Source organism: Hypanus sabinus, chromosome 30 (assembly GCF_030144855.1).
Source record: "Hypanus sabinus isolate sHypSab1 chromosome 30, sHypSab1.hap1, whole genome shotgun sequence".
Taxonomy (NCBI): domain Eukaryota; kingdom Metazoa; phylum Chordata; class Chondrichthyes; order Myliobatiformes; family Dasyatidae; genus Hypanus; species Hypanus sabinus.
In genome coordinates, this window is record NC_082735.1 from 33813785 (window position 1) to 33838779 (window position 24995).

Below are 24995 nucleotides of genomic sequence, written 5' to 3' on the forward strand. Positions count from 1 at the left end.
AGATAGTGCACACTGATTCCTTCCCAATCACTGCAGAGGACTTCCAGCCCAGTTTGAAGGAGTACCTGATAAACTACCGTCAACATGTCACCTGTGGAACCAGAGAAGCCAAAACACTTGATCACTGCTACACCACCATCAAGGACTCTTATCACACCATCCCTGTACCTTTATAAGTCCGATCATTCTGACTGTATTTCGACTCCTTGCCCAAAAGGCAGAAACTGAGGACCACGATGATATGGTCAAGGGAGTTGGAGAAGCGCTTACAAGACTGCTTCAAATTGGTGGACTGGAGCATATTCAGGGATTCATCTTCAGATATGAATGAATACGCCACCATCATCACCTACTTCATCAAGACTTGTGGATAAGCAAGCGTCTTCGAGAACATACCGAACATACTCAAACCAAAAACCCTGAATGAACCAAGAGATTAGCATTCTGCTGAAGGCTAGATTTGTGGTGTTCAAAAAAAGCAGTACTAGAAGTCCAGGTATGGCCATTGTGAGGGTGAAAAGGTAATTCTATGTGAAGTTAGAGAGACGATCAGATGTACAACAAATGTGGTAAGATTTGTATGCCATTACTTCCTAGAAGGCAAAACCTAATAGCGCAAGTGGCAGCCATGCTTCACTTTCCAATGTGCCCTCGTAAAATGTTAAGCCCAATGATGTACCTTGAAGTGTACTGAACACCTGTGCCGACCAATTGGCTAGTGTGTTCAAGGACCTCTTCAAAATCTCACTACTGCAGTCATAGGTTCCCACCTGCTTCAAAAGAACACTCAAACCAACGCCCAATAAGATAAAGGGAGCTGCCTCAAAAACTATCATCAGTACCACTCGCTTCTATTGTGACAAAGTGTTTTGAGAGGCTGGTCATAGCTGGAATTAACTCCTGGCTAACAGGGCTTGGACCCATCACAATTTGCCTTTTACCACAAGAGATCGATAGCAGATACCATCTCACTGGCTTGCCACTCTGCTTTGGAGCACTGAAACAACAGGTTGCTGTTCATCGATTACAGCTCTGTGTTCAACAATGTCACTCCTCAACTACTAATCAACAAGCTTCAAAACATGGGCCTCCGTATCTCTCTACAACTGGATCCTTTGCTTTCTCATTGGGAAATCACTTTATGCGGATTGGAAATAGCATCTCATTACTGACAAAAAGAGGCACACCTCAAGGATGCATGCTTATGTCATTGCTCTACCCTCTTTTACACTCATGGCTGTGTTGCTAGACACAGCTCAAACACCATCTAAAAATTTGCTAATAAACAATAGACAATAGGTGCAGGAGTAGGCCATTCGGTCATTCAGCCATTCTAGCCAGCACCGCCATTCACTGTGATCATGGCTGATCATACACAATCAGTACCCCGTTCCTGCCCACTCCCCATATCCCTTGACCCCGCTGTCTATAAGAGCTCTATCTAACTCTCTCTTGAATGCATCCAGAGACTTGGCCTCCACTGCCTTCTGGGGCAGAGCATTCCACATATCCACCACTCTCTGGGTGAAAAAGTTTTTCCGCATCTCTGTTCTAAATGGCCTACCCCTTATTCTTAAACTGTGGCCTCTAGTTCTAGACACACCCATCAGTGGGAACATGCTTCCTGCCTCCAGCGTGTCCAATCCCTTAATAACCTTATATGTTTCAATCAGATCCCCTCTCATCCTAAATTCCAGTGTATACAAGCCCAGTCACTCCAATCTTTCAGCGTATGACAGTCCCACCATTCCGGGAATTAACCTTGTGAACCTACGCTGCACTCCCTCAATAGCAAGAATGTCCTTCCTCAAATTTGGAGACCAAAACTGCACACAATACTCCAGGTGGGGTCTCACCAGGGCCCTGTACAACTGCAGAAGGACCTCTTTACTCCTACACTCAATTCCTCGTTATAAAAGCCAGCATGCCATTAGCTTTCTTCACTGCCTGCTGTACCTGCATGCTTGCTTTCATTGACTGATGTACAACAACTAGATCTCGTTGTACTTCCCCTTTTCCTAACTTGACTCCATTTAGATAGTAATCTGCCTTCCTGTTCTTGCCACCAAAGTCGATAACTTCACATTTATCCACATTAAACTGCATCTACCATACATTTGCCCACTCACCCAACCTGTCCAAGTCACCCTGCATTCTCATAACATCCTCCTGACATTTCACACTGCCACCCAGCTTTGTGTCATCAGCAAATTTGCTAATGTTACTTTTAATCCCTTCATCTAAATCGTTAATATATATTGCAAACAGCTGCGGTCCCAGCACAGAACCTTGCAGTACCCCACTGGTCACAGCTTGCCATTCCGAAAGAGACCCGTTAATCACTGCTCTTTGTTTCCTGTCAGTCAGCTTATTTTCAATCCATGTCAGTACTCTGCCCCCAATACCATGTGCCCTAATTTTGCCCACTAATCTCCTATGTGGGACTTTATCAAAAGCTTTCTGGAAGTCCAGGTACACTACATCCACTGGCTCTCCCTTGTCCATTTTCATAGTTACATCCTCAAAAGACTCCAGATTAGTCAAGCATGATTTTCCCTTCATAAATCCATGCTGACTCAGACTGATCCTCCTACTGCTATCCAAATGTGTCGTAATTTCCTCTTTTATAATTGACTCCAACATCTTTCCCACCACTGACATCAGGTTAACCGGTCTATAATTAATTCCCTATTTTCTCTCTCCCTCCTTTCTTGAAAAGTGGCACAACATTAGCAACTCTCCAATCAGCAGGAACTGTTCCTGAATCTATGGAACATTGGAAAATGATTACCAATGCATCCACGATTTCTAGAGCCACCTCTTTAAGTACCCTGGGATGCAGACCATCAGGTCCTGGGGACTTAACAGCCTTCAGACTCAACAGTCTATCCAACACTGTTTCTTGCCTAATATAAATAACCTTCAGTTCATCCTTTACCCTACTTCCTTTGGCCACTATTACATCTGGGAGATTGTTTGTGTCTTTCCTAGTGAAGACAGATCCAAAGTACCTGTTCAACTCATTTGCCATTTCCTTGTTCCCCATAATAAATTCACCCGTTTCTGTCTTCAATGGCCTAATTTTGGTCTTAACTATTTTTTTGCTATTCACATACCTAAAGAAGCTTTTACTATCCTCCTTTATATTCCTAGCTAGTTTACCTTCGTACCTCATTTTTTCTTGGCGTATTGCCTTTTTTGATATCTTCTGTTGCTCTTTAAAAGCTTCCCAGTCCTCCGGTTTCCCGCTCATCTTTGCTATGTTATACTTATTCTCTTTTATTTTTATACTGCCCTTTACTTCCCTCGTCAGCCACGGCCACCCCTTACTCCCCCTAGGATCTTTCTTCCTCTTTGGAATGAACCGATCCTGCACCTTCTGCATTATTCCCAGAAATACCTGCCATTTTTGTTCCACTGTCTTCCCTGCTAGGGTATTGTTCCATTGCACTTTGGCCAGCTCCTCCCTCATAGCTCCATAGTTCCCTTTGTTCAACTGTAATACTGACACATCCGATTTTCCCTTCTCCTTCTCAAATTGTAGGTTAAAACATATCATATTATGTTCACTTCCTCCTAATGGTTCCTTTACCTCGAGGTTCCTGATCAAATCCGGTTCATTGCACAACACTAAATCTAGAATTGCCTTCTTCATGGTAGGCTCCAGTACAAGCAGTTCTAAGAATCCATCTCGGAGGCACTCCACAAACTCTCTTTCTTGGGGTCCAGTACCATTCTGATTCTCCCAGTCTACCTGCATGTTGAAATCCCCCATGACAATTGTATCATTACCTTTGCGACATGCCAATTTTAACTCTTCATTCAACTTCCACCCTACATCCAGACTGCTGTTTGGGGGCCTGTAGATAACTCCCATTAGGGTCTTTAGAATTTCTCAGTTCTATCCATACTGACTCTACATCCCCAGATTCTATGTCTCCCCCCCACCCAGCAAGGGACTGAATATCATTCCTCCCCAACAGAGCCACCCCACCCCCTCTGCCAGTCAGTCTGTCCTTTCGATAAGATGTATATCCTTGAATATTCATTTCCCAGGCCCTGTCCGCTTGAAGCCGTGTCTCAGTTATTCCCACAACATCGTACTTGCCAATTTCCAACTGAGCCTCAAGCTCATCTACTTTATTCCTTATACTTCGTGCATTCATATATAATACTTTTAATTCGGTACTCCCCTCTCTTTTCATATCAATTCCTATTTCACTTGGCCATACTGTATGATCTCTTCTTGAGCTTTCTACTCCATTGATTCTGTTGTCCTTTTTAACTTTTCTTATTTTCACTTTCCCTTTAACTCCATCCTTATATTTCCAATTCATCCCCTCCCCCCCCACTACTTAGTTTAAACACATCCTTGTTGCAGTGGCAAACCTGTCTGCCAGAATGCTGGTCCCCCGCCTATTAAGGTGCAACCCGTCCCTTTTGTACAATTCATCCCTACCCCAAAACAGATCCCAGTGGTCCAAGAATGTAAATCCTTGCTTCCTGCACCAGTTCCTCAGCCACACATTCAGATCCATTATCTCCCTGTTCCTGCCCTCTCCAGCACGAGGAACTGGAAGCAAACCAGAGATAACCACCCTGGAAGTCCTGCTTTTCAGCCTTCTTCCAAGTTCTCTGAAGTTCCGCTGCAGAACATCCTCCCTCTTCTTCCCGATGTCATTTGTGCCGACATGCAGCACTACCACTTCTGGCTGTTCACCTTCACCCTTGAGGATTCCCTGCAATAGGTCCGTAATGTCCTGGATCCTAGCACCAGGGAGGCAACACACCATCCTTAAATCTCGCCTGTTGCCACAGAAACCCCTTTCTGTACCTCTTACTATGCAGTCCCCTAATACCACGGCTCTTCCTGATGTCTGACTCCTCGGCTCTGCCTCTGCACCAACTTTCGGCTCGCAGACTTGTCCGCCTCTCAGACTGGCAGTATCTTCTATCCTGACAGCTTCCAAGAAGGTGAACCTGTTTAAGAGAGGTACATCCCCTGGGGTCTCCTGTACTTCAAGCATCCTTTCCTTCCTCATTGTCGCCCCCTTTCTCTCTTCCGGTATCCTCGGTGTAACGACCTCACTGTAGGTCCTGTCCAGGGCCTTAAAACCACTCTTGTTGAAAGAATTTCAAGTGGCAACAAGGGGAGTACAGGAACAAGACAGATTGGCTAGTTGAGTGGTGCTGCAACAAGGAGCTTTCATTCGATGTCAGCAAGACCCAGGAATTGGTCATGGACGTCAGCAAGGGGCAGTCAGGAGATTACGCATCAGTCCTCATTGAGGGATCAGTGGTGCAAAGAATGAAGAGCTTCAAGTTCCTGGGCATCAATATCCCAGAGGATCTATTCAGGGGCCAAAACATTGATGCAATTGCTGAGATAATACCAGCAGCAATGCTTCATTAGGATTTTAAGATTTGTTATGTAACCAAAGATTCTAGGATTTTTCTACAGATATATGGTAGGGAGCATTCTGATGGATTTGATCATAGCCTCTAATGTATAGAATGAAAGAGGCTGCAGCTCCACCACTGGAAAAACCCTTACCCATTTCTCATTACTACCTTCATGGAGGAGGTACAAGAGCCTGAATACTCACACACAATGCCTTGTTCTCCTCCACCATCAGGTTTCTTCCCCACTCTGGTATTCTTCTTTTGCACTATTTACTTTTTGTAACTTAAATTTATTTTGTTGGCTTTACACTTTTCTGCTCACACACAAAAAAAAACAAATTTCACAACAGTTCAGAGGTAATAAACCCGATTCTTATTCTGTTGGCCTTTATCATGAGACAAGTACAGGAGTAAATACTCCTTATTCTTAGTAATAATAAATTGTTCTATATTCAAACCTAGGCATTGTGCAGTTTTCATTTCTTATTGCAAAAAGACATGATAGAGGAGAGTGTATTAGACTAGTTCCAGAGATGGGGGTAGGTTCGTGGTACGAAAAGACAGTTTTGAAACTTACAAAATACTTGAAGTGCTTGAACAGAATGGTCTAGCTGAAGAGTCTATAACCAAGAGTCACAAATTTGGTAGGGTTCATACAAAGAAGACAAGGAAAAGTTTCTTTAAGCAGGGTTTTATTAATTCAGGGAATTCTCTACCATGCCGTATTTGGGAGACTGTCACTGAAATAGGCCAAATGACCCAATTCTTATTCAATTTCTTATTTTTTTAAAAAATAAATTATTTATTTTTGAATTTTAGAAATTACAAAGAATAAACGTGATGATAAAATATTCAGAAAAATAATATTAACCCTACCCTCTCCCCTTAACCCTTATCTAAAGAAAGAAAAAAAAAGGAAAGAAGAGAAAGATTGCCTGGATAATGGAGGATCCCCACATGCTCCATGGAGTTCAAAATAATTTTGATATTTATTTTTACTTTCCCCAATTACTTCATAATTTTATCTTCAAAGGACCTATGTATTTAATCCTATCTTTTGTAAGTATGGAACCAAATTTTCAAAAACATATCATATTCATTTCTTAGATTATACATAATTTTTTCAAGTGGAATACAACTATGTATTTCATTATTCCAATGATCCATATTTAAATATAAATCAGATTTCCAACTAACAGCAATAACTTTTTTGGCTACTGCCAACGCAATTTTTATAAATTTTTTCTGATACTTATTCAATTTAAGTTTTGGTATTATCCTTTCAATGTCTCCTAATAAAAATAATAGTGGACTATGTGGGAGTTGTACTCCAGTAATTTGCTCCAATAAAAGTCTTAAATTTATCCAAAATGGTTGAATTTTAAAACAAGACCAAGTAGAATGTAAAAAAGTACCAATTTCTTGATTACATCGAAAACATTGGTCAGACATATTTGAATTTAATCTATTTATTTTCTGTGGTGTTATATATAATTGATGTAAAAAATTATATTGTATTAATCTAAGTCAAACATTTATTGTATTTCTCATACTATCAGAACATAATCTTGACCAGTTTTTTCCATCAATTTTAACATTCAAATCAGATTCCCATTTTTGTCTTGATTTATGAATTCCTGATTTAATTGTCTGATTTTGAATCAAATTAAACATACAAGATGTAATTTTTTAAATTTTTCCTTTCTGAATTAATATTTCTATTTCACTAGGTTTTAGTATCAACATTGTTTGATCCAGCTTTTCTCGTAAATAGGCTTTTAATTGAAAATAACAGAAGAGTGTTATTTGGTATTTTATATTTATTTTTTAATTGTTCAAATGATAATGACAATGATAATGATGGATAAGGAGGAATCGATTTATAGTTGGAGATTTAATTCAATTTTATTAAAACGTCAAGATTTTTGTGATTTTATGAAAAAACAAATTCAATTTTTTTTGGATACAAATCTACATTCAGTTGAGGATAAAATTGTATTATGGGAAGCGATAAAAACATATTTAAGGGGTCAGATTATAAACTATACATCTAAAATTAAGAAGGAATACGCAGCAGAAATAGATCAATTGGAAAAAGATATCATAAAGTTAGAAAAAGAATCTCAAAGATATATGACAGAAGAAAAACGAAGACAACTTGTTAATAAAAAACTACAATATAATACACTCCAGACATATCGTACAGAAAAAGTAATTATGAGAACTAAACAGAAATATTACGAATTAGGTGAAAGATCACATAAAATTCTTGCTTGGCAGTTGAAAACAGAACAGGCTTCTAAAACAATAAATGCAATTAGAACAAGTGTAAATAAGGTTACTTATAAGCCTTTAGAAATTAATGAAACTTTAAAAAAAATTTATACTGAACTATATCAATCAGAATCACAAAATAAGATTACTGAGATAGATAAATTTTTATCACAAATAACCCTTCCAAAATTAAATTTGGAAGAACAGAAAGGATTAGATATGCCCTTTACATCAAAAGAGGTTTAAGAAGCTTTAGGATCACTTCAGAGTAATAAATCCCCAGGAGAAGATGGTTTTCCTCCTGAATTTTATAAAAAATTTAAAGATTTATTAATTCCTCCTTTTATGGAATTAATATACCAAGTGGAAAGAATGCATAAACTCCCACAATCTTTTTTTAACAGCAATCATAACTATATTGCCAAAAAAAGACAGAGATCCTTTAAAACCAACATCATATAGGCCTATTTCTTTGTTGAATACAGATTATAAAATACTAGCAAAAATTTTATCTAATAGAATATCTAATTATTTACCAAAATTAATATATATGGACCAAACAGGTTTTATTAAAAACAGACAATCAATGGATAATATAACCCGGTTACTTAGTATAATTCATTTGGCACAAAAAAGAGAGGAAATGAGTGTGGCAGTTGCTTTGGATGCAGAAAAAGCATTTGATAGATTGGAATGGGATTTTTTATTTAAGGTATTGGAAAAATATGAGTTAGGAAAATCTTTTATACAGTGGATTAAAACTTTAAATACTAATCCTCAAACTAAAGTAGTTACAAATGGTCAGATTTCAACACCATTTTGCTTAACGAGGTCAACTGGACAAGGCTGCCCATTATCACCTGCTTTATTTGTATTGGCAATAGAACCATTTGCTGAATTAATTGCTGAATTAATTAGAACAGATTCAGATATTGGGGGCTTTAGAGTTAATCAAGAAGAATATAAGATTAATTTATTTGCTGATGATGTTTTGATTTATTTAACAAACCTATTGCAATCTTTGCAAAGATTATCTTTTAGATTGGAAGAATATGGGAAAGTATCAGGGTATAAAGTAAATTAGGATAAAAGTGAAATTTTACCCCTTATCAAAGGAAATTATAATCAATGTCGATTAGTAACTCAATTTCGATGGTCAATAAATGGGATAAAATATTTAGTTATTAGAGTTGATAATGATGTAAAAAATTTATATAAACAAAATTATTTGCCATTATTAAAAAAAATAAGAGGATCTTGATAAATGGATGATGTTACCAATAACATTAATAGGTAGAGTTAATGGTGTAAAAATGAATATATTTCCTAGATTGCAATATTTATTTCAAACTTTACCAATACAATTACCTCAGAAGTTTTTTCAAGAACTGAATAAATATGTAAGGAAATTTCTTTGGAAAGGAAAGATGTCAAGAATATCATTGGAAAAATTGACATGTAAATTTGATTTAGGAGGGTTACAACTTCCAAATTTTAAGAATTACTATAAAGCAAATCAACTTAGATTTATTGCGTCTTTTTTTGATGAAGAAAAACCGGCATGGATTAGAATAGAATTAGATAAGATAGGAGAAAACATACCAGAAGATCTTATATATAAATGGGAACCCAAATGGATACAAGAAAAAAAAGAATCTCCTATATTAAGACACTTGATTGATTTATGGAATAAGCTAAGTATGGACGACGAGATAATGAATCTTTATTAGCAAAAAGAACTTTAATTCAAAATAGGCTTATTCCTTTTACAATGGATAATAAACTTTTACATAATTGGTTCTTAAGTTCTTTGAAAAATTTCAATTTCCATTATTCTCCCTCATCTATCCTGATAATTACAAGCTCAAAAAATCTGAGCAGATTTATTAATACATTTTTCATATTATATAGCTGACTACTATTTTAGGAGATTTTGATTTGATCAACTAATGAGTGAGAGTGTCACAGAATGGCAAACTTAGAAGCAGTAGGTAAAAAGTCATGGCTGTTGAGCCAAAGTGCATCTAAGCCTGTAATTCCAGTTCCGATTCATTAATGTGGAGGAAACTTAACCCAGGTTTGCATGCCATTCTGCTGCTGGATGCAAATACAGAACAAAGAGGAACTTACAGTAGTATGGCTGTTGTAACCAGCTAAAGCAGGGGTTCCCAACCTGGGGTTCACGACCCCTCAGTTAATGATAAGGGGCCCATTGCATAAAAAAGGTTGAGAACCCCTGACTTAAAGGCACAGTAATATGTGTGTAACTATTTCCCATAAAAATATACAAAGGGCAAGTTCAATTTTGATTTTTTTTTCAGGACTGGTTCTAGCCGTTGAACTTGTTTTATTCTTGTTGTATTTCAGTTACTCCCAATAATAAATTAATGAGAAATTTTGTTTGCCTTGCAACATTGTGAGAAATAGGTTATTTTGCCTTGAAGAGGTGCTGCCAAAGTATTATCTTCCTACTTCATTGCTAAGGTGAGAATATGTCCAAGATCTGAAAAATATGGCCTGTGCTGCATGATGTAATAAATCACAGGAAAATTACATTAAAATATGGCTGGATTGTCAAAAAACATTCAATAAAATCCAAAGGAAAAAGTATGTGCCTTGGATGGCATTGGAGATAGTGTCAGAAGTAACAACAAGCAGAAGGTAAAAGAAAAAGAACCAAGGGAAAGAATCAACAAAAAATAACCATTTTATAAACAAAGTTTTGAAGGTTAAATAGGAAAAAGGTTGGATGTATTTTGACAGACAGACAGACAGACATACTTTATTGATCCCGAGGGAAATTGGGTTTCATTACAGTTGCACCAATCAAGAATAGTGTAGAAATATAGCAGTATTATAATAATATATTATTATATAATAATAAGTAAATAATGCCAAGTGGAAATTAGTCCAGGACCAGCCTATTGGCTCAGGGTGTCTGACACTCCGAGGGAGGAGTTGTAAAGTTTGATGGCCACAGGCAGGAATGACTTCCTATGATGCTCAGTGTTGCATCTCGGTGGAATGAGTCTCTGGTTGAATGTACTCCTGTGCCGAACTAGTACGTTATGGAGTGGATGGGAGTCATTGTCCAAGATGGCATGCAACTTGGACAGCATCCTCTTTTCAGACACCACCGTCAGAGTCCAGTTCCAACCCCACAACATCACTGGCCTTACAAATGAGTTTGATGATTCTGTTGGTGTCTGCTACCCTCAGCCTGCTGCCCCAGCACACAACAGCAAACATGATAGCACTGGCCACCACAGGCTCATAGAACATCCTCAGCATCGTCTGGCAGATGTTAAAGGACCTCAGTCTTCTCAGGAAATAGAGACAGCAGTGACCCTTCTTGTAGGCAGCCTCAGTGTTCTTTGACCAGCCCAGCTCATTGTCAGTTCGTGTCCCCAGGTATTTGTAATCCTCCACCATGTCCACACTGACCCCTTGGATGGAAACAGGGGTCACCAGTGCCTTAGCCGTCCTCAGGTCCACCACCAGCTCCTTAGTCTTTTTCATGTTAAGCTGCAGATAATTCTGCTCACACCATGTGACAAAGTTTCCCACCATAGCCCTGAACTCAGCCTCATCTCCCTTGCTGATGCATCCAACAATGGCAGAGTCATCAGAAAACTTGTGAACCCACATGAAATGTTCATGTATATACAAGGTCATTGCTAAATGAGAACTTCCTGTCTGGCCTCATAAAGGAAGCCACTAACATTGATATAATAAAGAAAAACAAAAGCTTATTAATAGAATTATAGGAGAGTAAAGACGTATACAAGAGATTAGTATAAACACAAAATAATCACATGAAACATTGTGTGCTTATAATTCTATGATGAATAGAAGTTTCTCATTTTGAACTAATTTTTTAATTGAACTCTTATCCATAACTCCGTATTTTTTCCTGGTAACCACCCATGCAGATTCATTCTGGGGCATCACTTCCTTCTTAAATATAAATAGCCGCATGGCAGCATTTAAAATAAGGACTTCTTTCAAGTGTCTTAGCCAAAACCCACAAACTCTTAAACCATTTAGGCATACTGTTTTGAGAATATTCTGTGCATGAATTAAAAGCTGTATTTCCTATACTGTACAGCAATCAAAAACATATTCCAGAAATACAATCTGTAAATTTCATTACAGCATCTAGAGATTTTGAAAAAAAATTGAATACAGGCAAGTCTTTTCTTTTTAATATTATTTCACAATGTTAGTTACCACCTCATAAAACTCTATGTGATTGGTCAAGCATGATTGCCTCTTTTGAAATCTGAGTTGCAACGCTTCCAAGTATTTTACATGCATAATATTAATATCCTAAAATTTCAATGAGATCCCCCCCCTCCCAACTTTCTGAATTCTATCAAATACAGGCACCCAAAGATAATTAAAAGTTGTTCACCAGATTAAACCATTCACTCCTGGGATCATTCTTGTAGTGCACTCTTAGTTATCTTCAGGGCCATCACATCCTTCCTTAGATATGGGACCCAAAACTGCTTAAAATATCCCAAGTACATTCTGACCATCACCTTATAGTCTTAGCAGTACATGTTTGCTTTTATGTTTGAGTCCTTGTAAAATGAATGCTAACATTGCATTTGTTTTATTTGCTACTGATTCAACCTTCAAGCTAAACCTTAAACAAATCCTGAACTCTGACTCCCAAGCCCCATTGAAGTTCTAATTTCAGAATTCTCTTCCCATTTAGGAAATAATTAATATCTACACTTCCTACTGTGTTTCAACTGCCACTTCTTTGCCCACTCTCCCAACCTGCCCAAGTCCTCTTGCCTCCATAACACTCCAGCTTTCTATCTTAGTAATATCTGCAAACTTGGCTACAATGCCATCAGTTCTTTCATCCAAATCATTAATGTATAAAGTAAAAAGATGCTGTCCTAATATCAGCCCCTGTGTAACTCCACAAGTCACTAGCAGCTATTTTGAAAAGGACCTTTTAATCACCAATCTCTGACCTCTGCCAGTCAACTAATCTTCTATCATGTTAGCACCTTGTCTCTAGCACCATGCATCAATTTGGCAAAGTCACAGCTCTGAGTACTATACCAATGGTAAATTTTTAATACAACCTAGCAGCACTTTGATAACTGATAATAAAGTTATATCACATTACTATATTTTAATTACTATTAGAAATTTGAACAAATCTTAAAAGTTTATTTATCTTATTGTTGCAAAGAATTACGCAATAGTATAATACTGGGGGTCATTTAGTCTATTTATTATGGTCTGATCAGTTAGCTAACTTGTCCGTTTTATTTCTGCAGCTTTTTTCTCCCACAAATATTTATACAACTCCCCTTTGAAGACTACCATCAGATCCATCTGTGAATCCTTATTACTCCACAAGTATTATCTGTTCTTTTTTTAAATCCATCATCTTAGATCTGGCCCTTTTTCTACTAACCTCAGCCATACAAAATAAATAGCTTAAAAATAAAAAGACTGCAGATATTGGATATCTGAAATTAGAGAGAAAAGCTGTATGTTAATCGGATTACTGCACCCTTCCTGCCCCCACCTTCCCTGTTACTGAAAACGAATTTGTTTTCTCACTTTCCCAGTGCTGATAAAGTGTCTTGGATCTGAAATGTTAACTATGATCCTGCCTAACCTGCTAAGTCATTTGTTATTACAGGAAACAGTTTATTTTATCAAATCCATCGAACTCTTTCATTTTAAAGAATTTTATCAAATCTCTTTTTACCTTCCTCTCTTCAGGATCATGATTTCAATTTTGTTGGTCATCTCTCATCTCTGAAACTATTCAAAAAAAAGGATCTTGTTGTACTCACAGTCTTCTTTCCATGTGATTGACAGCGGTATTGCTACAGGTGTATATTCTAGGTTTAACGTCATTTTCTGGCTCTTATATTCTACATGTCCATTTATAAAGCACAATATTCAATATGCTTTATTAACATCAATGTTGATCTTTGATAACCATCAGAGATTTGCACACACATTATCAAGTCATTTTCTTCTTGCTTTTTATTGAGTTAGTGGTGGAGAGGAGGTCATTCAACAAACTGTTATCCATTATGGACAATCAAGCACATCCCCTTCATGACCTACTGAATAAGCCACAAAGCACCCTTTCTAACAGGCTCATTCAGCTCCGCCGTCACAAGGATCATTACAGAAAATCTTTCTCACCAAATGCAATAAATATATACAACAATTGATCTCTGTGTGATAGGAGAACGTGCAAAGTACAACAGACTCTGTTTTATTATTTTGTAATTATTGCACATTGGTAAACCATTGAGTATATTACTATTTTGTACTTTATTAGTAATATTATTATATTTATTATTATTACTAAGTGTGTTTTTAAAATGTTTCTGCTGTAATGAAGTAATTTCCCATTCAGGATCAATAAAGTACTTATTATGATCCGACCTAGCTTGTATTTTCTCTTCATATTTTTCACAAAGATCTTGAGTTGCTTTGCTTTCCTCAGTCAAAAGGTGTATCGCTTTACATTTTTTCTTCTTCCAGCTTTATTTTTCATTCTCCTAGCTTATCTACATCCTCAAATCATATTCCTTTTTACTCAGTGTTGATCTCACAATTGTGAAGGTCAAAATCATGAGTTTATACTAAAAATAGTGTAGAATTCTTTCCAGTTAATAACTTGTATACAAGAATAATTTCCAATAGAAATTAAACAGACTCTTTAAATAAAATGTCTTTAATTATATAACCGCCTTTAATTAGATCCAACCTACATATTTACTTTTCTAATTATTCCTCAGCAAGCTACTGGACTCAAGATCAGCAAGAACCCCACTAAAAGTCTAAGTATTCAAATTAAATTTATTGTCAAAGTACAGTACATATACTGTATGTCACTATATACAATGAAGGCTGTGCCCAACAGAACAGACAACAACCAATGTACAAAAAACCCCCAAACTGTGCAAATACAAAAAGAAACAATAAAAAAACTATAAATATCAAGAACGCAAAGAGTCCTTGAAAGTGAGTCCGTACATTATGGGAACAGTTCAGTGTTGGGATGAGAGAGGTTATCTGCTCTGGTTCAAAAGCCTGATGATTGAGTGGTAATAACTGTTCCTGAACCTGATGGTGCAGGTCCTGAGGCTCCTGTACCTGTTTCCTGATGGCAGTAGGGAGAAGAGCACATGTTCTGGGTGGTGGGGATCCCTGATGCTTTCCTGCAACAGCACTTCGTGTCGATGTGCTCAATGGTGGAAAGGGCTTCACTTGTGATGGACCAGGCTGTATCCTTTTTGTAGGATTTTACATTCAAGAGCGTTAGTGCCTCCATACCAGGCTGTAACACAACCAATAAATAAACTCTTCAACACATATCTATAAAACTTTGTCGAAGTTTTAGATGACATGCCAAATATTCGCACACTTCTATGAAAGTAGAGGTGTTGCTGTGCTTTCTTCATAATGGCATTTATGTGCTGGGCCCAGGACAGATCCTCTGAAATGATAACACCAAGGAATTCGAAGTTGCTGACCCCTCTACCTTTGATTCCCCCAATGAAGACTGGTTCATGGACCTCCAGTTTCCTCTTCCTGAAGTCAATAATCATCTCTTTGGTACTGCTGTCACTGAGTGGAAGGTTGTTGCTGTGGTACCACTTAGCCATATTTTCAGATTCCCTGAGTATTAGGTATTCAGTCTCTCTAAGTAGACACCCAACCTTGATATTTAACTTAGAATCCATTGATTTAATATCTCCAGTTCTTTCATGCCAGCTAAATGAAACCAGTTTCATTTGAAACTTTCACTTCGCTTTCAAAACAATTCGGATTTTCAGAAAGGAGGAATCTGAACAAAGTCAGACCATTTGGACTTGGGGGAATATAGTCATATGGACTGAGTTGCTTATCAAAAAGAAAATAAAAGAAAATGTATAAATGGATACTACTCCAGTGGGCAAGTTGTAACTAATGAGATATCACAAAGATCATTGCTATTCACAATCTATATTAACAATTTGACTACGGGACTAAATGAAATATGTTCACAAAAGCTATTGGGAAATGCGAACAGCAATAAGGGTACAAAGAGGTTTTAAGTGTATAGGCAAGTTGATTGAATTCATAATAGCAAATCAGATGGAAACCAATGCTAAAATCCACTTGGCTGTCAGTATATTTTAAAATGATGTAGGATCAAAAAGCATTCTTATATAGAAGTTATTAAAAGCCTATTAGGTAGATACAGCAGCCAGTCACTATATAAATAATAACTACTTTACTGGAGGATGCAAGTACATATCTTTCTACAATTATATATAATTGGTAAGACCACATCCTGATCATTATCTACTTAGTCTCTGCCTAAAAAAGATACACATACTAAACAAAATAAAATACAGCAAAAATTCTTTGATTGAAGATAAGTCATACAAGAGATTAAACAGACTAGGCATTTAATCTTTAGAATTCAGAAGAATGAAGACAACAGGATTGAAATGTATGCAATTCTTAGAGAGCTTAACAGGATACACATAAAGTTCTCCCAACCAAGTAGGGGTTATTGCCTCAAAATAAGGATTATGCTATTTAGAATTAAAATGAGGAACTAATGTTTTTGCTGTAAGCACACTCTCCCAGCTCAAAAGGCCAGGACTCCTCTTCAGCCTTATTTCAATTGTTGGAATTTTCTACTCCAGGGTGCTTTTCTGCTCTGTCTTTAACTTCATTTAAAACTGAGATTAATTGAGTTCTGATGTTAGAGGAATCAAAGTACAAGGGAACATAGAAAATGGTACTGATATACAAAGTCACTTACTGAATACCAGACTAGGTTTGAATAGTCAGAAAGACTAAGCCATCTCTTTTTTTTTTAAAATGTTCTTTTGTAACAACCAAGACTTGTGCTTTCCTTTTGGGATAGAGAAGTAATTCTGACTTTACAGAAATAAGTTTAATGCCTCTCTTTTGAGTTTTTCTATAAAACTTGCTCTTCAAGTCTCTCATTGATGCAGGCTATGTTTCATTAAACTAAATGAGTGCAGGGGCTTTCTCATATTAGGTAATTAAAAAGCCACTGGAGTAGACAAATTAGGTACTGCTCTGCCTATATTACAGGCAGAGTAAGATCTGGATCTTGGCTTCTGAGAAAATAAAAATGTTCTAAATAACCCAATGGTAGTCAACAACTAAGCAGGAATGAGATAGTCCCCTATAATAGTTGTAGTTGTTTAGTTAGCTCATTGCCATTGTAGAGAATGGGTTGGAATTGTGTTGAAACAAAAGGGAACAATATGATATGGAAGAAGGACAATTAAAGGACCATCTGTTTCTGTGTGTAGATCCACAGCAAAATGAACAAGTTGAGGTAAATTCTGAGTGAAATGTACTACAAGGTTTCTGAAACAGAATCTGCTTGTGAAAAACAAAAATTAAGATCACTATTTATTCAATTATTCACAGGTGCCAAAGTGTTCTCACAGAATGCAGCTTCAACATAACATGCAAGTACAAATTTGTTAAGTGTAGGAACTATTGGGAGTGTAATCTCAATCTGAAGTGTCATTTCAGCTTTTGTATTTAAAATTCAATTTAATTTTAAAGTTCAATGGAAACTTTCAGCAGAGACTGATTGAACACTTGGGGAATAGAAGTGTTGCTTAAAAGAATTATATAACTAAGTTTTCAAAAGTGAACAGAGATGTTGCATAGAGTTTAGTTTCAACAGAATACAGATATTGGTATTTTATGTGGGTATTTGAAGAGAAGACAGAAGGTGTTGCTTAGTAGTAATTGTAAATGAATATGAGCAGGAAAAGATGAAAAATAAATAACAATTGTATTAACCTAGGAAGTTGACAGGTTAAATTACAACTGACAGAAAGAAGCACACAAATAAAATCAGTAACTTAAATTTATTAACAAGACTAAAAGTATAGTTGATCAAATAATAACATTTCAAAAATGAGATGAAGTAAAAAAGCAAAAGGATGATAAATTAATAGGTTTCTATAAATAGACATGTCGACAAAATAAGCCTGGCAACTGGACCTAAGTTTGTACCTCAGTGTTATACAGTGACAGACCCATCCACAAATTTGCATGTTTTTTTATGTACGAACATTATGACCGAGAGTAGATCATATTAATCATTTCCTGGTGAAATATATCCATTGAGGAATTGATCTGACATTTCTGTACACAGTCTATCTTAGTGCCACTGAGATTACTCTGTGTTATTCATGCATCTAATAATGTCATAGGTCATACATCTCCTTTTCTCCACTACCTGCATAAATTGAGGCATACAGGTACAAATTTCAACCTTTGTTAATTACTTACAAATACTACAATAGTATATTGTGCAGAGATTGGCTGAGACTTTAGTAAACTATGACAGGCTCCAATAATCAGGATAATAAAATCGTTATTTGCGGTGGTCCTTTCATCAAGTGCAGCCAAACAACTTCTGAACCACATTTTAAAATCATTTGATCACCCAGCACCTGGCAGAGGTATGAGAAACATAAGAATAAAAGAAAATGAGCAGATCCTAGTCTTTCAATTTTGGTGCCATTTTCCAGAACTATCTGAATGAAACTGATCCCAGCATTCATGATAGAGAATTTCAAACAAATGCCACTCTGAATGATGAGAAGTCTCTTCATCTCAGTCTCAAAAGTCCAACCCAAAAGGACTATTTTCAGACTACACTCATAAACTGGGCAGTTCGTGAAAACCTATTTCCTGTGTCTCACCATTTAAGAATTACACAAGTCCTTATTATGATGGTTCACTTTACTCTTCTTGAGAGCAAGTAACATAAGTTTTGTCTCTCTCTGTTTTCTTGGCAAACTCACCATCCCCAAACCAGTCCAGTGAAGCTTTGCTGTCTACCCTCTACAGCTTTACGCATGTACATCTTTCTCTGGTAAAGAGACCAAAATTGTATGCGTTACTTCAGGTGTGGTTTCAGATGTACAGTTGCAATAAGTCTTCCTCATTCCTGTAATCAGAACCCGCACAAAGGCTCCCTCCTGTTTGCTGAGCCTGCATTTTGGACTTCAGTGACTGAGTACAAACACACATAGAACTCTTGGAACATCATCACCCAATTCTTCACCATTTAACAAACACTGCTTCTCTCTTGTGCACCAAGTGGATGACCTCACTTTTAAAAAAAAACATTCTATGCTCCATGATTTCAACAATTCATTCAACTTGGAGCCTCTCTATACCCTGCTTTGTATTTACAATCCCACCTAGTTTAGCACTGGCAGTTGTGCTGTCCTCAACTAAATCACTGATACGGATAGTGAATAACTAGGGCCCAAGCACTGATCCCTGCAGAATCCCACCAGTCACAGGATACCAATCTGAGTAAGATCCATTTGCTGCCACTTTTTGTATTCTGTCCAATTCTCAAACTACCTCACTTCATAAACTCGTTAACCAACCTCTTGTGTAGGATATCATGAAATTCCTCCAGAAATTCAGATATACTGTATCCATGGGTTCTCTTAACCATTGCGCTCATCAAAACCTCCTGAACTGCAATGGATTTAGTCAAACTTGATACTCTCTTTGTAAATCCGTGTTGACTCTATTCAAATCCATATTGTACTTTCCAAGATGTTTTATAATTACATCCTTCATCATAGATTTCAACATTTTCCCAAATACTTACAGGTTAGTAGTTCTTTATTTTCACTCTCCTTTCCTAAAACAGTGGGGTTACATTTGCTAATTAACATGTATAATTCCAGATCTACAAAACTTAGAGATGCTAACCAGACTAAATACTAAAACCACATTTTTCAAAACTCTGGGATCATCAGGCCCATACAAAAGATTAATGAAGCAAATGCAGTGAATGTTATTTATTAGTTCTTTAAGAAAACATTTAACAAGGCCCAGTGAATGCTGTCATTTTCAGCAAATTGTGACCTATGAAATAAAGGGATCAATGGCAGGATGGAAAAATTGATTTAAGGACAGGAAAAGGTTATGGTAAGCAATTGGTCTTATGAATTGAGGATGATAAATGCAAGATCAAATCCAACACAAAAGTAAAGCAAATCAAGAAAATTAAACAGAGGCGATTGCATAATAATAATAAATGTACAGAATCAGTTGTCATCTTTAAAACTGCCAGAATTTTTTGGGAAATCTGCCAGAAAAACATAACTGGTTCTAGGCATCATATATAGAGATATACAGTACAGAAGCTGAGAGGTTATACAGAATTTAAATAAAGTACTGATAACACAACTGAAAATGAAAGTCCAGAGATATACAAAAAGGATTTACGAGATAAGGATGTAAAGTCTGGATAAGCTGTGGTTAAACTATTTACCACAAAAAAGTTTGAGAGAAACAAATTAGAAACTGCTCAGATTGGCAGATAATTTGAGGATTAAGAAAGGCACGTTCAAAGAGATGATAAAATTTCATGACAGAATGTGAGGATTTGATTTTAAAACCATAGTTGGTACGATCAGGAACTCATTGAACTCAAGGTTAGTAGAAATAAAATCAACTAGGCTTTTGAAAGGAAATTTAATTCAGGAGAAACAGCTTGTAGGGCTATAAAAATATCGTAGGGGAACAGAACCGATATACACTTAATGAATCAAATGGCTTCCTTCTGTGGCATAAAGATTCTATGATTTTCCAACCTCAACTACTATGACAACTGCTAAATCTGACCTAGGAAATTTATTCTATGAATTACAATTGGGACATCACTGCAATTTAAACTTGGATCTAAGGAAACTATGCCATCCAATTTTTCAGAGACTGAAGAACGTTTGAACCATGTTAAAAATACTATGTTAAACTAATTCTGAATCAAGTGGGTGAATTTCCAGTTTGCTTCCATTATTCATTCAAAGCCTGACAGGAGGCAAATTCAGCATGTGTACAGCTACCATTCATCTTCATTCTTTAAACGTAGCAACTCTTGGTCAGCTCAGATTTCACCATTATCAGAATCAAGTTTATTATCACTGGCATTTAACGTGAAATTTGTTAACTTAGCAGCAGCAGTTCAATGCTATACATAATCTAGCAGAGAAAAAAATAATAAATAAAATTACAAAAATAATAAATATGTAAATCAATCACGGTATATGTATATTGAATAGATTTTTTTTAAATGTGCAAAAACAGAAATACTGTATGTTTAAAAAAAAAAGTGAGGTAGTGTCCAAAGATTCAATATCCATTTAGGAATCAGATGGCAGAGGGGAAGAAGCTGTCCCTGAATCTCTGAGTGTGTGCCTTCAGGCTTCTGTTCCTTCTAGCCGATGGTAACAGTGAGAAAAGGGCATGCCCTGGGTGCTGGAGGTCTTTAATAATGGACACTGCCTTTCTGAGACACCGCTCCCTAAAGATGTCCTGGGTACTTTGTAGGCTAGTACCCAAGATGGAGCTAACTAGATTCACAACCAGTGCAGCTTCTTTCTGTCCTGTGCATAGCCCCTGATCACTAATATGTAGAATAACTGGTCATGAAATCAAGGGATAGCTTTTGGAAATTAAACTTGGAAATAAACTTAGAGCTACTTACGCTGCCCCCAGTGTCCAGTAACAGGGCTAAGGTAATTGGGATAAAGACCATGAGGTTTCTCGAGCCGATTTAGAACTTTTCGGATTGCCATCACCTGAAAATATACAAATTCCTCTTTCAATATTTTTATTAATTTTTACATAGAAGAATACAGAGTATAAGATGATATATTGTACGTCAAAAAAGGATAAAATATTATCAAATACATTATATTTGAGTCACTTGGAATCTCATGACCTTATATTCATGTAAACTAAATTAAATCATAATATTGAAATGTGATAATTTTATTATACAAAAAAAGAATCTAAGCCCCCTACCAATATTGAAGCTGTTTAGTAAAGAAAGAAAAAAGGAAAAAATCCTTATCATATAGTGAAATATGTTATTAGCCAACATCTGCACTTGAAGAGCAAATCAAAGGTTTTGAAAATAGTTCAAAATGGTCCCCACAATGCTTGAAAGTTTTGACTAAATTCAGAAATTGAACAATGAAATATACAAATTCAAGTATAAGCACTATGGTCTTGCAAATTATCTGTAGGTTATAATAACAGAAACTGATAATATGCTCACAAAGACATTGAGGAACCTGTACAATATTCTGAAAAACAGTGCTGTAACTTCCTACTATAATTATCCTTTATTAACCAAAAAGTTACAAAAAATTTAACTAATGTACAAACACAAGACCAGAAGAGATGGGAACAGAATTAAGCCATTTGGCCCATCCAGTCTGCTCCACCAGACCCTTCTCTGACCCTTCCTTCCTCAGCCCCACTCCCCATCCTTCTCCCCGTAACTGTTGATGCAGTGCCCTGTCAAGAACCTATCAAGCTCTGCCTTAAATACACCCAACAATCTGGCCTCCACAGCCGCCTGTGGTAACAATTTCTACAAATTCACCACCCTCTGGCTAAAGAAATTTATCTGCATCTGTTTTAAATGGACACCCCTCTATCCTGAGGCTGTGCCCACTTGTCCTAGACTCCCCCATTATGGGAAACATATTTTTCACATCTACTCTGTCTCGGCCTTTCAACATTCGAAGGATTACAAATGAGATCTCTTCCCCCCCCCCCCCCACCCCCACCATCTTTCTAAATTCCAGTGAGTACAGACCCAGAGCCATCAAACGTTCCTCATATGATAACCCTTTAATTTCCGGAATTATCCTTGTGAACCCTCTCCAATGCCAGCACAACTTTTCTTAGATAAGGAGCCCAAACCTGTTCACAATACTCAAGGTGAAGCCTCACGTGTGCCTTATAAAGCCTCAGCATCACATCCCTGCTCTTGTATTCTAGATCTCTTGAAATGAATGCTAACATTGCATTTGCCTTTCTCACCATTGATCCTACATACAAGTTAACCCTTATAGTGTTCTGCACAAGGACTCCCAAGTCCTGTTGCATGTCAGATTTTTGGAATTTCTCATTTAGAAAATAATCTGCACATTTATTTCCACTACCAAAATGCATGAACATGCATTTTCCAACATTGTATTTCGTTTGCCACTTTCTTGTCCATTCTCCTAATCTGTCCAAGTCCTTCTGCAGCCTTCCCGTTTCCTCAACACTACCTGCCTCTCCACCAATCTTCATATGTGAGGCACATACGTGAGGATGTTGTTTGTTGATTATAGCTCTGCTTTTAATACTGTCATCCCCAGCAAGCTCATCTCCAAACTCCACCAGCCAGGCCTCAGCTCATCACTCTGCAACTGGGTCCTGAATTTCTTGTCAGAGCGTTCACAGGCAGTGAGACTGGGCCCTCACCTGTCCGCCACTACTATCCTGAACACTGGTACACCACAAGTTTGTGTATTGAGTCCCATACTCTACTCCCTCTTCACTTACGACTGTGTATCTGCATTTAACACCAATACCATTGTCAAATTCACAGACAACACATAAGTGATCGGGTTGATCTCCAACAGAGATGAATCAGCGTACAGAGTAGAGGTACAGAACTTGGTGAGCTGCTCAAACAGCAACCTGTCTCTTAATACAGCAAAGACTAAGGAGCTAATTATCAACTTTGGAAAATCACAGGATGACGAGTACATTCCAGTCTACATTAATGGAGACATAGTGGAGAAAGTGTCCAGTTTCAGGTTTCTGGTAATACACATCTCAAAAGACCTTACATGGTCCACTAACACCACAACAATAGTTAAGAAAGCACAGCAATACTCGTTTTTCCTCAGGACGCTGAAGAAAGCTGGTCTACCTGAACAGATGCTGGTGACCTTTTACCGCTGCACCATAGAGAGCATCTTAACATACTGCATCTCTGGGTGGTATCTCAGTGGTATCTAAAACGCTCACTAATTTTTATAGATGCACTGTAGAAAGCATTCTTCTAGGGCGCATCACAACCTAGTATGAAAGTTGTCCTGTCCAAGACCGGAAGAAGCTGCAGAAGATAGTGAACATAGCCCAGCACATCACACAAATTTATCTTCCATCCTTGGACTCACTTTACACCGCAAGCTGTCAGAGCAGTGCTGCCAGGATAATCAAGGACATGACCCACCCAGCCAACACACTTTTTGTCCCTCTTCCCTCCGGGAGAAGGTTCAGGAGCTTGAAGATCCGTATGGCCAGATTTGGAAACAGCTTCTTTCCAACTGTGGCAAGACTGCTGAACGGATCCTGACCTGTACCTTCCAAATATCCGGACCTGACTTGCACTACCTTACTTTCCCTTTTCTATTTTCTAATTATGATTTATAATTTAAATTTTTATTATATTTACTTCAATTTGTACTTCAGGGAGCGCGAAGCACAGAATCAAATATCACTGTGATGATTGTACGCTCTAGTATCAATTGTTTGGCAACAATAAAAGTAAAGTTATACAGCAGCTGATAGGAAAGCACTTCAGTGGGTCATCTCTAGCGCACAGAAGATCATTGGGACACAGCTCCCAGCCCTGGAGGACACCTACAGCTCATGCTGCCTAAGGAAAGCGACAAGCATCTGTAAGGACAATACACACCCATGCAATCATGTTTGAACTTCTTCCATCTGGCAGACATTATAAGATTTTCTATGCCTGCACTTCCAGGCGGAAAAATAGCTTTTTCCTCCCAGAGCTATAATTGCTCTAAACCAATCGATCAAGCATCATCCATAAATTTGTTATATTGTTACTTTTAATACTGGTTTTATGGCTGTCGGAGTTGCACTTTTGTACTGCTAAACAGTGCTTGTACTGGCTGGTTACTTGATTTTATTTATTGTTTATTTATTATTTTATTTGTTGTTTTATAGCATTGAGTACGAGGGTTGCAAACTCATTTTCACGGTATTGGTGCATGACAAATTGTACTATGCAATGACAATAAAGATATTTCATTTCATATCATCTGCAAAATTGGCAACAAAGCCATCTATTCCATCATCTAAATCATTAATATACAGTATGAAAAGTGGCTCCAACACAGACCCCTGCAGAACACCACTCGTCACTGGTAGCCAACCAGAAAAGGATCCTTTTATTCCCACTTGCTGCCTCCTATCCATCAACCAATTGTCTAAACATGCCAGTAACTTTCCTGTAATACCATGGGCTCCTAACTTGGTAAGCAGCCTCGTGTGGGGCACCTTGTCAAAGACCTTATGAAAATCCAAATGTGTAATATCCACAGTATCCCCTTTATCTATCCTACTTGTAATCACCTCAAAGAATTCCAACAGATTTGGTAGGTAAGATTTTCCCTTAAGAAACCATGATGACTTTGTCC

At 37.3% G+C, this 24995-nt stretch overlaps 1 protein-coding gene across 3 annotated transcripts in view; it reads right to left on the reverse strand.

Moving 5' to 3' along the window:
- LOC132383536 (mannosyl-oligosaccharide 1,2-alpha-mannosidase IA-like) overlaps positions 1-24995 on the reverse strand; it is a 122052-nt gene that overhangs the window by 34179 nt on the left and 62878 nt on the right. For all 3 annotated transcript variants that reach the window (XM_059954647.1, XM_059954649.1, XM_059954650.1), the window contains one exon: positions 21245-21338. In XM_059954647.1, coding sequence (XP_059810630.1) covers positions 21245-21338 — 94 coding nt within the window. The remainder of the gene's footprint in view (positions 1-21244; positions 21339-24995) is intronic.